Here is a 13114-nt window from a genome sequence, read left to right on the forward strand (position 1 = left end):
CAGGTGGTCTTCACTTCTCAGCTAGTAAAACTTTGAAAGTATTATTTCAGTCAGTTTCTGATTTCATTTCAGGAAAGCAATATTTCCCAGATTTGTAAAGAGAAATGTTATCTATAATACATTTCAAATAGCCTGCCAGAGTAGTTATTCATTTACTTACCTCTCTTTCTCAATCAGGCTCAGCCTGTGAACATGGACATGGTGAGGAAGATTTTAGGAAACAAAGCTACATTCAGTCCTATAGTCACGTTGGAGCCCCGTAGGAGGAAGTTCCATAAACCCATTACCATGACCATTCCTGTCCCTAAGAGTTCCACCGACTCCATACTCAATGGTTTTGGAGGAGATACACCAACACTTCGACTTTTGTGCAGCATCACAGGTGAGGGAATTCACATACACTTGCGCATGCACAAATGAACACAGATTCATTAACTTTCTGACAAAGTAAGAGTTAAAAAATACTAGGTTAGCTTATACTGCTCTGTGTATAACCAGGTGGAACCACACCAGCTCAGTGGGAGGATATCACAGGAACCACGCCTTTAACTTTTGTAAATGACTGTGTGTCATTTACCACAAATGTGTCTGCAAGGTAGGTCACTGTGACTCTGAAACTTGTGAGTCACTCTGAATATGGTGTTTATTTTCCATATCCACCATTCTGTTCTTCTGCTGCTCAGGTTCTGGCTCATAGACTGTCGGCAGGCCCAGGAGTCGGTGAACTTTGCCACACAGGTGTATCGGGAGATCATCTGTGTTCCATACATGGCTAAATTTGTCATATTTGCCAAAACACACGACCCCATAGAGGCACGCCTGCGCTGCTTCTGTATGACTGACGACAAGATCGATAAAACTCTGGAGCAGCAGGAGAACTTCACAGAGGTGGCTCGCAGTCGAGATGTGGAGGTGTGTGTTTGATTTGTTCAAATACTCACAAGAACCTATTGGCTAAAAGATTAGAAAAGCCATGTTACTGTGGTGCTCCGTCTTTTGTGTGTTTTGTCTGGGGTTATTTCTTTACTTGGGGCACTTTCTTCACTGGGAAACTTCATATTCCAATGAAAGCAAGCAGGGGTTTTGTAGCATCCAATATATTGTAAAATAAGCACCCACTAAGGTGAGAAAACTTTGTATTCCAAGATAAATCCTGTGCTGTCTGTTTGTAGGTACTAGAAGGAAAACCAATATATGCAGACTGCTTTGGAAATCTAGTCCCTCTTACCAAGAGTGGTCAGCATCATCTCTTCAGTTTCTTTGCCTTCAAAGAAAACAGACTTGCCCTCTTTATAAAGGTGAGGTAACTGCCATGCACTCATCATCCTGTTCTCACAAAAGTGGGTGCAACTATAAACTGAGATGATTAGCTCATTTTAATGTTTGGTTGCTTGTTGGAAATGTTGCAGATAAGAGACAACACTCAGGAGCCCTGTGGCCGGTTGTCATTCATGAAAGAACCAAGATCATATAGGAGTTTGGCCCATAATGCAATATGCAACCTAAATATCACTCTGCCACCATATTCAAAGGTATTTTTTTCTCTGCCATAATAATGACAATGACATACATGCAGAAAGTCACCATTGACTAATACATCTAATGTGCCTATAAAACATGTTTTCCTGCATTTTGTGTTTCTATTAAGACTGCTCGTTGCATGCACCATTCTAACATTTATTTAACCTCAGTGTTTTCTGTCTTACAATGTAACCTTTTGGCCCCCCAGTGTGGCCTTCTGTTATGTAATCTACATAATGTTAAAGTAAGAGGAGTTTCTGCTCACTATGTACTTGTATCACAAAGGAGGAACTGTAACATATGCTAAATAGTTTTGGGCTGCTCTGCTATAGTTTAATCTAATGCCACTCTGCTTGGATTATCTGTCTTATGCATGCACATTCTACAGTTATTCAGATATTTGGCTGACCAACTAAGATGCAATAAAATTAGGATTTGGACTGTGGTTATGGTTAGACCTTTGGCTTTTGGCTGGAGTTCTGTTTGTATTAAGATATCATCAATAGTGACATATTTAAGATTAATTTAAAGATGCACATGCAGACTGAAAGAAATTCTCCATTCTCACATTTATTTTTGATAAATTTATATTTTTAATTAAAGTACCCAGCCAGCTCTGCTTATCCTCTACACATATCCTGCTGTCCAATCCACGCCATGCCTCAGTGGCTGGCTTAAGAGTTCTGTTGCTATGGTAACTGCTTTGCCTGCTCTCTCTCTCTGTCCTTTATCCCTATGTCCCTCTTTATCTCCCTCTGTGTCCCCTTTGTTTTTCGCTGCTTCTTGCTCCTTAAAGGAATCAGATTCAGACCAAGAGCCTGATGAGGAGGTAACTGTGGTAATTTTCCTCTCTTAACATCGGTTCTGTTGGATGTTCTGTTTCCTTTGTATTTTAGAAGTTTGCAGAACTTTGCAAACTTTGCAGAATTTTTTTTTCTGATTTTAATTTCACCTGGTTTGTCCTGGCTGGGTGGTTCCTGCATAGTGTGCAGAAACAACTAAAATCCTGTGCTATGGAAACATAGCTAATTTTACAATTGTTGAGGCCTGTCACTGAACTTATCAAAATGATAATCCTGAAAATAATTCAATGGATTTCAATAAGGATGAGATATTTAAAGATTATTGATTGTTGCTCTCCTGAAATGCTGTATATACACATCACTGCAGTGGGCTTCACTATACATGAAACCTCTGGCTGTATTTGAAGTGATAACCAAGTGCTTGGTTATTTGTTTCATGTTGTTTATTTGTTCCTTGTTGTTTACTTTTATAAGAGTATAGGAGAGTATTGTACACATTGTGGTTGTTGTTTTTCCCATCAGTAGTTTGCAATTGATTGAATCTGTTTCACTCACTTCTCTTTGCAGACCAGTCGAACAATTGGGAAATGTAAGATATCAATTTTTTCTTGATTTAGTACCTCCTCCTTCATTAAACATGTTTGATTTAACCAACTAATTTACAGATTGATAACTGTAGAATTGCGCACATACTTTGGTATTAATTAACATTAATAACAAATGGTTGTAATAATATTATGATGTGTGGTGTTAACTAACATTGGAAAAGTCTAGGTAAAAAAAGATTGGTTTACTCTCATTTAAATGTTGTCACTCCATCTTTGTCCAAAACAACATCAAAAGGTGAAATATAGACATTGCATTTACTGCCAGACCACCTCATCACTTTTGAGACAGTATGATTTTTAGAAGCTTTTGCTAAAGTCAAGTTTTAAAGTTTTAAAAGATATACTGGATATACTGTCTGTGTGTGAACATAGAGCATGACATTTCATTCATTGTCTGGGGGTATTTCTGAATTACTCTGTACTCTCCATAATTTTTATAACAATCTGCAAAGCAAACTGGGCTCCATTTGCTGTCTTTAGTAGTCCTTGTGCTTACAACCATATAAATATACATTTATTGTATTTAGTAGATCATTATTGATCAATGAATATGTAATATACCGCTTAGACAGATTAGCTAAAATTGTATAAGGTCTTTACATGCACTGGAGTTAAAATCTACTAGGCATTTTCCTTTTACCCAAAGCTGCATGTTAATAATACTTTAGCTTTGCATGGAAATAACTTGGCTTATGTACTGTGTGTGAGATGTTTTGTGTGTCTGAATGAATGAATGTTTTAAGTATGACAATCCTTGAGTTTCACCATTTGCTTCACATCTCTTTCTCCATTAATCAAGCACATTTTTAGTTTATATTTATTCTGTAATTTTTCTCTCAAGTATTCTTATCAACTAATCAACTATTAATTATAACTAGTTAATAACTAGACAACAACTAATCAACTATTATTTATTAATTTATATTAATACATTTTTATTATTTACTGATTACTGTTAATTACTATGCACATTAGTACTATTAATAACATTTCTATTCAGTCAGGCATTGTTCATGACAATTTTTATTTACTGACATTAGAAGCAATTACTGATCCTTAGTATTATTTCATTCAGGTATTTCATTCAGAGAATCAGGTATATCACTGGCTTTCTTTTGGAAACAAAAGTGTTGTTGAAAACATTGTGTATTGCACTTTATTTTCTCATTTCGTGTTCCTAAGATGTTATATCCTGAGCAAACTATTTTGCTCTTCCAAAGCATGTAGACTCTGTTGGTTTGGTTTTTTAGTTCTTTTTTAATGCTCCAGTTTTAAACTGTGATTTCAGTTTGATTCTGTTTGATTGTCTTTATTCTCATGTGTGTGTGTGTTCATATAAACTGTGAATAAGCAAGTTATTTCCTGCTTGTGTCCCTATTGTTCTTAGGGTTTTTTACTGTTTGCTTTGCAGTTGTTATTTTATCATTCCTTCAGGTTGACATACTCCATGAATCCACTTCACATCTCCCTTAGCCAATCTTATTTTGATCCTTTAAACTTTGTGCTGGTCCTATCCTGATCACATTTGTACATCTCTGTTCCCTTTAATTTAAATTTTGGTTAATTTGCTCCTTAAATGTCCTCTTACAAAATGGAAGATGAAGATACAGAAGCATCTACAGAGATCCTGAAAACACACTTGATTCGAGACTCTCCAGCTCTTGCAAGCCCAGATTTACTATCTGAAGTATCGGAGATGAAACAAGATCTGATCAAAATGACTGCTATTTTGACCACTGATCCTTCTGCAAAGTCAAGACCTTTGCAAGGGGGTGATCTAGAAAAGGGGGTGGAGGAGGTGTCAGGAGAGCCTTTTGAGATAATGGAAAAGGTCAAAGAGGATTTGGAGAAAGTTAGCGAGATTCTAAGGAGTGGTACATATGAGGATGAAATGCCGGAGGAGTCAGCAAAAGCAGAAAACCGACCATATAGAAATGATGAGGAGTGGGTTTTTCTTTCGGACTGTGAAATTGAGGAGGCCAAAATGATGGCAGCATTTGAGACCCAAGAGCCACTACTTAAGGATATTCGAGGCAGCCGTGGGTCACAGAGACAAAAGGGTCTGGATGTTCCTGCAACTTCTGGAGCTGCATCACGGGTGCCAGTGGCACAGGAAAAATATACTGAAGTTGTTTTGCGTCGAGGTGGTAAAAAAATCATACCAACTGTCCTCAAAGATACTAAAACACAGTTAACTGAAGTGAAAAAGCCTATTCGGAGAAAAGGCCCCCAGGGACACACAGATGAACTTCACATATCCAGCTCAAAAGCAGGTTCTAAGAGTGAAAGCACAGAAAAACCTCAAGGAGATAGTTCCCTTCTAAGTATTCCACCACAGCAAAAAAAGTCACCTGTATCACCAGTAGTTGAGGAAACACCTATTGGTTCAATTAAAGACAAAGTTAAGGCTCTTCAAAAGAAAGTGGAGGAGGAGCAAAAGGGTCGAAAGCAGATTGGCAGTAAACCCTCTCTTGGGTCTTCTGAAAAAAAATCATCCTCAGCTATTAAAGACCAAAAAATATCAGGAACCAAAAAAACACAAGCTCTACCCAAATCACCAAAAAAGGAGTCAGAGAAACTAGAAGAAACTATGTCAGTGAAGGAACTCATGAGAGCTTTTCAAACAGGACAAGATCCCTCAAAAAGAAAGTCTGGACTCTTTGAACACAAAGTAGCTTCTGGACCGAAGAGCACAAAAACAGTTAAAATAAAAGAAACTCTGTCCACACAACCCCTAGCTGAAACTACATCACTTGTGAGCGAAGTGTCTGTTGTTGCTAAAAAACCAGGGGACCAAAAGAGTATTAAAGGACCTCAAATTAGCCCAGAAGTGAAACTTTCCAAAGACATTTCAGAGTCTCGGCCTGATAGTGGCCCTGAAAGCAGTGCACATGAAGACAGCTCTGAAAGTGTCAAAAATGAAGGCCTAGCCAATTCACCCTGCGCAAGTGTAGGTGAAGGAGAGGTGCACATGAGCTCAGAGGAAAGTGACAAACATGAAGGCATGGCAGAGACTCCAGAAACAAGCCCTGAAAGCCTGTCTTCACCCAAAGAAGCTCAAGCTTTACTTGAAAATGTCTCAGAAGTATCAACTGATACTACTAAAGGCAAGACAAGTAAACTATCTGACTCCATGTCCACTGGTCAAAAGACATCTAACGAGCTTGAATCTACAGCAGGTCTGCAACGCTTGAGAAAAGCAGTGGATTATCCATCAAAAAGTGAGTCTGTGTGTGCATCTCAGGGCAAAAGTGTTACATTTGATGACCAAAAAGCCTCTGTTGATAAGGACATTATTTTGGCATCAGCCAAACCTTCTAAATCTCGGAAACTAACAAAAAGGGCTTCCGAAACAATAGAGGGTTTTTTGAGTGATGAAGAATACTCTGATGGTCAGCCAACATCATCCTCTGCCGACACCTTGGCCACAAGAGCAGACGCACAAAGTCATAGTGGTTTAGTGCTGCCTCTTAAACATCAGAATTCAGAGACCATTAGTCCACTAGCTGATGACTCTATAACCATTAGTCACAAGGACTCTTTAGAGGGTAGTCCACTTATGGATGATAACTCCTCCCATAAATCCCCAGACTCAATTGAGCCTAGTCCAACCAAAGAATCTCCTTGCCGTGACTCTCTAGAAGGCAGCCCTGTAGATCAGAAAGCCAGCTTGGCCTTTCCTCCTACACTAGAGCAATCCAATATGACTTCAGGGCACCTGACATCCTCCAAAGCTCCTGAGTTCCCCCCAGAAAATTTGCGCAGTAGACTCCTCAGAGACCAGGAAGGTAGTGCCGACGATGACAGTTGCGAGCAGACGTCTCAGCTGACGAGTTCGGGTAAGAGTCCACTTTCCCCTGACACTCCAAGTTCTGAAGAGGTAAGTTATGAGGTCAATCCTAAAACCCCAGATCCTTTGGTCCTGTCCATGTCCTTAAAGGCATCAGTCATACCTGAGGATGCAGAGGAAGATGATGAGTCGGAGAGTGGCATGTCCCAGAGGAAATTCACCCCTGAGGAAGAGATGTTTAAAATGGCTGCCAAAATAAAAACATTTGATGAGATGGAGCAAGATGCAAAAGGCAGAAAGGACAATAAAGATAACTGGTCCTCTCAGACCTTGATTGTGTCTGAAGCAGGACTGGAAAAACCGATTGGGCTTGCATCCAAACATGAAACATCCTCAGTGGATGGCCATGGGCCCACTGAGTCCAAACACACAGGGTCAGAGGTAGCACAATCTGTTGAACCTACTATTAAAGTACAACCTCCCTCTCCTTTTCCAGCAGGTGTGCATGACAGCCCTCAAACAGCTGAGGACATTCACCAAACCATGGCCCACACTGCAGCATCTACAGATGAATCAGCATTGGAGGGACCTCAGTCTGTCTCAGAAAAACATACTACAAAAGCCCATCAGATCCCTGAAGAGCTTCAAAAAGAAAGGGGGCCTATTAGTTCTATAGAGATAGAACAGACCAACAAAATGTCTTCCACTAATCAAGGGGTTGCAAATGTAACTGATGAACAAAAAGAGGAAAACTTGAGAAAGTTGAGGGGAAGCACAGATAATGACAGGGGTAGTAAGCAGAAAGATTTATTGGGTGACCAACAAGATAGCAAATCTCCTAGCCTGATAGAATGTAATATAACAGATGAGGTTAAAGGAGATCACATGAGGCACACAGGGGCATCTGATATAGTTTTAAGCAAAGGTTGCTTACAGACAGAAGCTAACTCTATGCCTGTTATCTTGGGGCAAGTTAATGAAACATTTAAACCAGAAATATGTATTTATGATGACACTGAAGAGGATGATGAAGAGGAGGAACCTCCTCAAACAAAGTCTAGAGGGGTAACTGCAAGGGCAGAGGCAGATACTTGGAATGCTATGCGGGAAGATGATGATGCCTTTGCAGCAAGAGTAAAAGAAGAGGAGCAAAAGATTTTGGGTTTGATGGTAGATCGACAGTCACAAGGGGCCACACCAGACACCACTCCTGGACGGACACCCACTGAGGAAGGCACACCAACAAGTGAACAAAACCCATTCCTTTTCCAGGAAGGTAAACTATTCGAAATGACTAGAAGTGGTGCAATAGATATGACTAAAAGAGGTTATGAGGAAGAACGTTTTGCTTTTTTTCAAATTGGAGAGCAGCCAATTGAAGAGGCACTTGTAGAGGATGTTGGGGAAGAACCTAGTGGAGACCACACTGGTGTAAATGCAGAGGTTGGTCTTGACCTAACCTTGCAGATTACATCAGAAGAAGTTGACCAGTCTTCACACGAGGCTGCAGACGTATACCTGACCTCCCCACCTGAGGATGATCAATCAGTAATAGCAGCAAATTCAGATGCCTCAAAGTCTAGAATTCCCATGAAAATGGGAGTTGCTGCCTCATCCAAAACCACAAATATAAATCAAGTGGAAAAAGAAGTGGTAGAAATTAAAACAAACATAGTAGCTGAAGATAGCCTTACAGGGAATGATCTTGGCTCTTCAGACAATGTCATTACTGATGTTCAGACAGCAGTGTCCACAGTTACTAGATCAGTTTATTCCCAACAGGACCAAGAGTCCTCAGATTCCTCTCCCGAGGATCCACATTCTGTAATAGAATTGCCCCAAACCCCAGAAAAGACTTCCCCAACATCTGAAGGGGTATCAAAATCAAAAACCAAGTTGGTTTGTAAAGGTCATGCTGCCTCTACACAGAAAAAGTCCTCTTCCTCTAAAGAGGATGAGAAGCAAAAATCAAGAATACCTGTAAAAGCTTCTTCTCTCAGATCTGACACAGGACATGACCCGTGTATGAAACGGGCTGAATCGCTTAAGGACAAAAAGTCCAAGATGCCTGTAAAATCTGAAACAAGAAGAAAATCTGAGACAGACACAGGTCCCTCTATAGGCTCCAGAGTGACAAGGTCTGTCAAATCCAGGAGCTACTGTGAAAGTGATTCTACCAAGAAGCCAGCTAAAAAAGACCAGAGTCGTCCAGCGAGTGCTGACTTGTCCAGCAAATCTAAGACATTACCATCAAGGCTACCTGTCAGGGGGAAGCCTGGTCAACCAGCTCACACGTCTACACCGTGCAAAAAAGAGCAGCCCACTGAGACATGCAAGAACTCTGTTGATTTTTCTGAGGAGATTAGTGACGAGGCAGCTAAACTAGTGGAGAGGTTGGCTCAAGCAGAGAAAGAGAAAGAGGAGGCAGCTGCCATGTCGGATGATGAAAGCAGCACCATAGATGTCTCAGTAATAGAGAGTGAGCCTTTCCCTGACATGCAGATGCCTCTTCCTGAGGACCCATTGGTCATTAGGCCTCGATGGGATGACCCTGTTGAGACCCAGATGGAAAGAATCCCTGCTGATAAAGCGCAAGTCCGAAGTCAAGGTATCCCCCATCTCAAGGGGCCCATTCTCTCTCTTTCATCTGCCTCAGCACATTAACGATGAAGGTGCTGCCTCTCTCTCTGTAGCTAAAGCTTCAACTCTTTGTGGTGCTTCTGTGATGTTTGGACTGTGTTTGTGCCTGTTTCCTTTCCTTGTTTATGTCATAGTATTGTCAAGATTGATAATGAGGCTGTTAATTAGATCCTGCTGTAATTACTGATTATATTTATATAGTTATTACAAATTCACAAATGTATTGGCAAGTTACAGTTACTATTTCTTGATGTTTGATGTACTGCATTATATTTTGTAATGTACTGCATAAAGAGTTACTGGCAGTTTATAGAATCTGTGTATCTGTGTCAGAGAAAATTCCATACATAAAGAATGATAGTGGAACTTCTAATAATCTTACAGTAGAAAACAGTTCACCAAGCCACTAGCCATTTCTGTTTGTGAATGCTGTGTAAATACTTGGTGAGAATTTAATCAGAATTTAAAATACTTCAAACCATCAGAAAACTTTACTTTCTTTTAATTAAAATGAGTTTAAAATCAAGAGAAAGCCAGTGATTTAGTTCAATTTACATGTAGTGTAGATTCATTGTGAATATTTGCCCTGAAGTAATTGCTTCCAAACAAAATTATAAAGGTAATTTGTCTTATGTATTTCATAAGAATGTTTTAGTAGTGTAGTCTTATGTGCTATGACTGTGACATTTACAGTGAACCTACAGGATGAGGCTGACAGGAAAGAGGGACGATTGGCAGTAATAGCAGACCATCTTGGTTTCAGCTGGACAGGTAAAAGCAGTAATCGGTGGTAAGACACAGATGTATGTCCTCAGATGTTTTCTGATAGATTTACTATGTCCAATTAGGAGAGGTTTTTCTGATAGATAAATTATGTCCAATTAGGTGATGATTGGAAGCATAATGAGCAGCGATTTGGGTGATCATATAGATGATCATAACATCTACATTTTAAGCATAGCTTTCATAAAAATTCAGAAATTTTGTATCCTAAGAAATTATAATTATTTTGCAATGTGTTTTGGGAAATTGCAAATTAGGTTCTTGGAAATATTTAAATGTAATTCATTTTTCTGTTTATCTAGAGCTGGCTCGTGAACTTGAATTTGGTGAAGAGCAGATTAATCAGATAAGGGCAGAGAATCCAAACTCTCTACAGGACCAAAGTCATGCACTCTTACGCCTATGGACTGAAAGAGAGGGGACAAATGCTACAGGTAGGACTGTTAATAAACACTTTTATTTTAGTTACTTCTGTTTACATGTATTTTAATATGGAGCTGCTCATTGTAACGTATAGATCAGGCCGAGAGGGATCCAAATGCGGAAGAATACCGCTTTTATTGAAATGAAACACTGACAGAAACAGGCAGGTGTATCGTGAGCACTAGGATCAGTAGCAACAGCGTTCTCTTGACGGGGTCAGGACGGTCCAGGGTCATAACAGGGGAGCAGAAGTCAGGAGGTACAGAGGGACTAGGCAGGAGACAAGGTCGGGGACGTAAGCGTGGGTCAGAACACGGGAGAGCAGACGGGAAATAGAAAGGCTTGGTACGCGGCATGAGTCAGCAATACTTCGCGACTAGGAAGTGGAATGTGGGCGTTTAAGTAGAGATACAGGGGGGTGTGGTGATGAGCGTCAGGTGAGGCTGGTTAGGTGGAGATCAGGTGGCATTCCTTACACTCATCACCATTACTACCACTCAAAGGATTGGGATCACTATGAAATTGTCTTGTTTTCAGTGGAAACACACATCACATGAGATTAGGAAATATAGCAAATAAACAGGACATGCAGACATTCATGAGTAAGAGTAAGAAATATGGATTTAAAATTATGACATTTTACCTTCATCAAACAAGCCACCATTTGCAGCAATTACAGCCTGGAAGACCCTAGGCATTCCTGCAGACAGGTAATCTGATGTGATTTCAGCCAATGCTTCCTGGATCGTCTTCCACAGCATGGATAATTAATGCAGTCTTACTCCGGACCATACGGTCAAGCTGCTCCGACATCAGCTCAATAGGGTTCAGATCCAGAGATCGTACTGGCCATTCCATTACAGTCAACATAATTTTTGACAATATTTATAAAATATTGCTGACACATTTTGGAGGAGTGTTTGGGATCATTATCCATTTGTAGGATGAAACTGTCCCTAATCAATATATATGTATGTAACATAACGTATGTGTGTGTGTAGTGTGTGTGTATGTGTATATGTATAGCACAATAAATCATAAATAAAATGAATTTTTGCAAATCATTAGGGGATCAGTGGTATTTGACAAAGAAGCTGTCAATAGTAAACGAATGTGTGAGGGCTTTACATAATCCTCAGTCAAATGTCCATGCAAATGTTTTTCCACAGAAAGCACTCTGATCTCAAAACTCACAAAGATTAATCGTATGGACATCGTACATCTCATTGAAACAAAGATCACCCAGTCCACTCAGGACCAGTCATCACACACCTATGCAGAAATTGAACAGACCATATCACTGGATCACAGTGAAGGTAATTGTGACATCCTCTAAATCATCACATATAAACCTAGGCAAAATAGGCTAGCCTTTTTGCTGTCATTTATCATTACCTCCATAAAATCACTTTTTACCTGCAACTGACAAACTGTTTTATAGCTAAGAATGATATTACCTCTAAAACTTAGAAACATGTACTTAGAAACATGTTATGTATTGGCCAGGTTTCTCAGCTCTTCATGAAGACATGGACAGTCCTAGATCAGGCAAGCATGCAGAGATAAGATCAGAATCTCGTCAGCAACCTCCAGTGGTATCTGTGGAGGATCTTTCTTCTAGTATGTCTTCCCTCAATGATACCCAAAAAGAGAAACTGCAGAGAGACATAGATAATAGTCAACAGTAAGTCACTTTACCATTACACTGTACCATTACAAATGTATTAATTTAATGTATTGTTGTTACTGAATTGTTCTGTTTATGTGAATATATTTGCCAGGGTGTTTGAAGGCTCAATACAGTCTGGTTTTGAGATGATTGGTCTGAAGCAGCATTTCCCAGGCACTATCAAACAAGTAAGTCCCTTCTTTACCCTGTACAAAACTGTACCATGGATGCTCCAGTCTCAACTGTATGGCCCACTTTACAAAGAGGGAGCTGTCCCCAAACAGCCATCTGTCAACCTTCTACAGCATTCAAATCCATTTGATGATAAACCTCTTGAAGAGTTGGGAGCAGTTGGTGGTCAATCCAACTTCTCAATTATTAAGGATGGTAAAGAGAATATTACTGCTGCTGAATCAACCAGGGACCAAAGCCTCAACCAGAAGCTAATACCCTTCACAGATTTTGGAGACACCTTGCAGGAATCTGATTATACTGAGTCAGATTTTATTGAACTATCCACAGAAGTCAAGCAAACACCAGAGGATTATTTTTCCATGTATTTTTCTCCCAGCTCACAAGCCAGCTCTAAATCATCAAATGAAAGGACTTCTGAGAAAATTAAATTAGCACAATCATCACTAATGCAAAGAGCACAGTGTGTGGCTAATATACCATGCCAGACACCAGAGGCAAAACCACTGCCAGAAATGCCAAACGAACAAAGCTTAAGTGAGGAGTACATAAAACGCCATGTTGAAGAGATTTCTGAGAAGTTCTACAGAACTCTCTTTGGAGAAAATTATATTTCTGCAAAGTTAACCGGCAAGAATATCAACATAGCTACAGAGACCCTTGAATCATCTGAATATGAGAACTC

At 39.8% G+C, this 13114-nt stretch overlaps 1 protein-coding gene across 16 annotated transcripts in view; it reads left to right on the top strand.

The window, feature by feature from the left end:
• ank2b (ankyrin 2b, neuronal) overlaps positions 1 to 13114 on the top strand; it is a 126875-nt gene that overhangs the window by 97380 nt on the left and 16381 nt on the right. For 9 of the 16 annotated variants that reach the window (XM_076973546.1, XM_076973545.1, XM_076973555.1 and 6 more), the window contains 13 exons: positions 178 to 382; positions 499 to 595; positions 684 to 912; positions 1173 to 1298; positions 1410 to 1532; positions 2318 to 2350; positions 2892 to 2913; positions 4531 to 9330; positions 10056 to 10133; positions 10448 to 10579; positions 11738 to 11884; positions 12075 to 12252; positions 12350 to 12425. In XM_076973546.1, the coding sequence (XP_076829661.1) occupies positions 178 to 382; positions 499 to 595; positions 684 to 912; positions 1173 to 1298; positions 1410 to 1532; positions 2318 to 2350; positions 2892 to 2913; positions 4531 to 9330; positions 10056 to 10133; positions 10448 to 10579; positions 11738 to 11884; positions 12075 to 12252; positions 12350 to 12425 (6246 nt within the window). The remainder of the gene's footprint in view (positions 1 to 177; positions 383 to 498; positions 596 to 683; positions 913 to 1172; positions 1299 to 1409; positions 1533 to 2317; positions 2351 to 2891; positions 2914 to 4530; positions 9331 to 10055; positions 10134 to 10447; positions 10580 to 11737; positions 11885 to 12074; positions 12253 to 12349; positions 12426 to 13114) is intronic. The other 7 variants (XM_076973549.1, XM_076973550.1, XM_076973553.1 and 4 more) reach the window with 7 other exon arrangements.

This window comes from Brachyhypopomus gauderio, chromosome 14 (genome assembly GCF_052324685.1).
Source record: "Brachyhypopomus gauderio isolate BG-103 chromosome 14, BGAUD_0.2, whole genome shotgun sequence".
Lineage (NCBI taxonomy): Eukaryota > Metazoa > Chordata > Actinopteri > Gymnotiformes > Hypopomidae > Brachyhypopomus > Brachyhypopomus gauderio.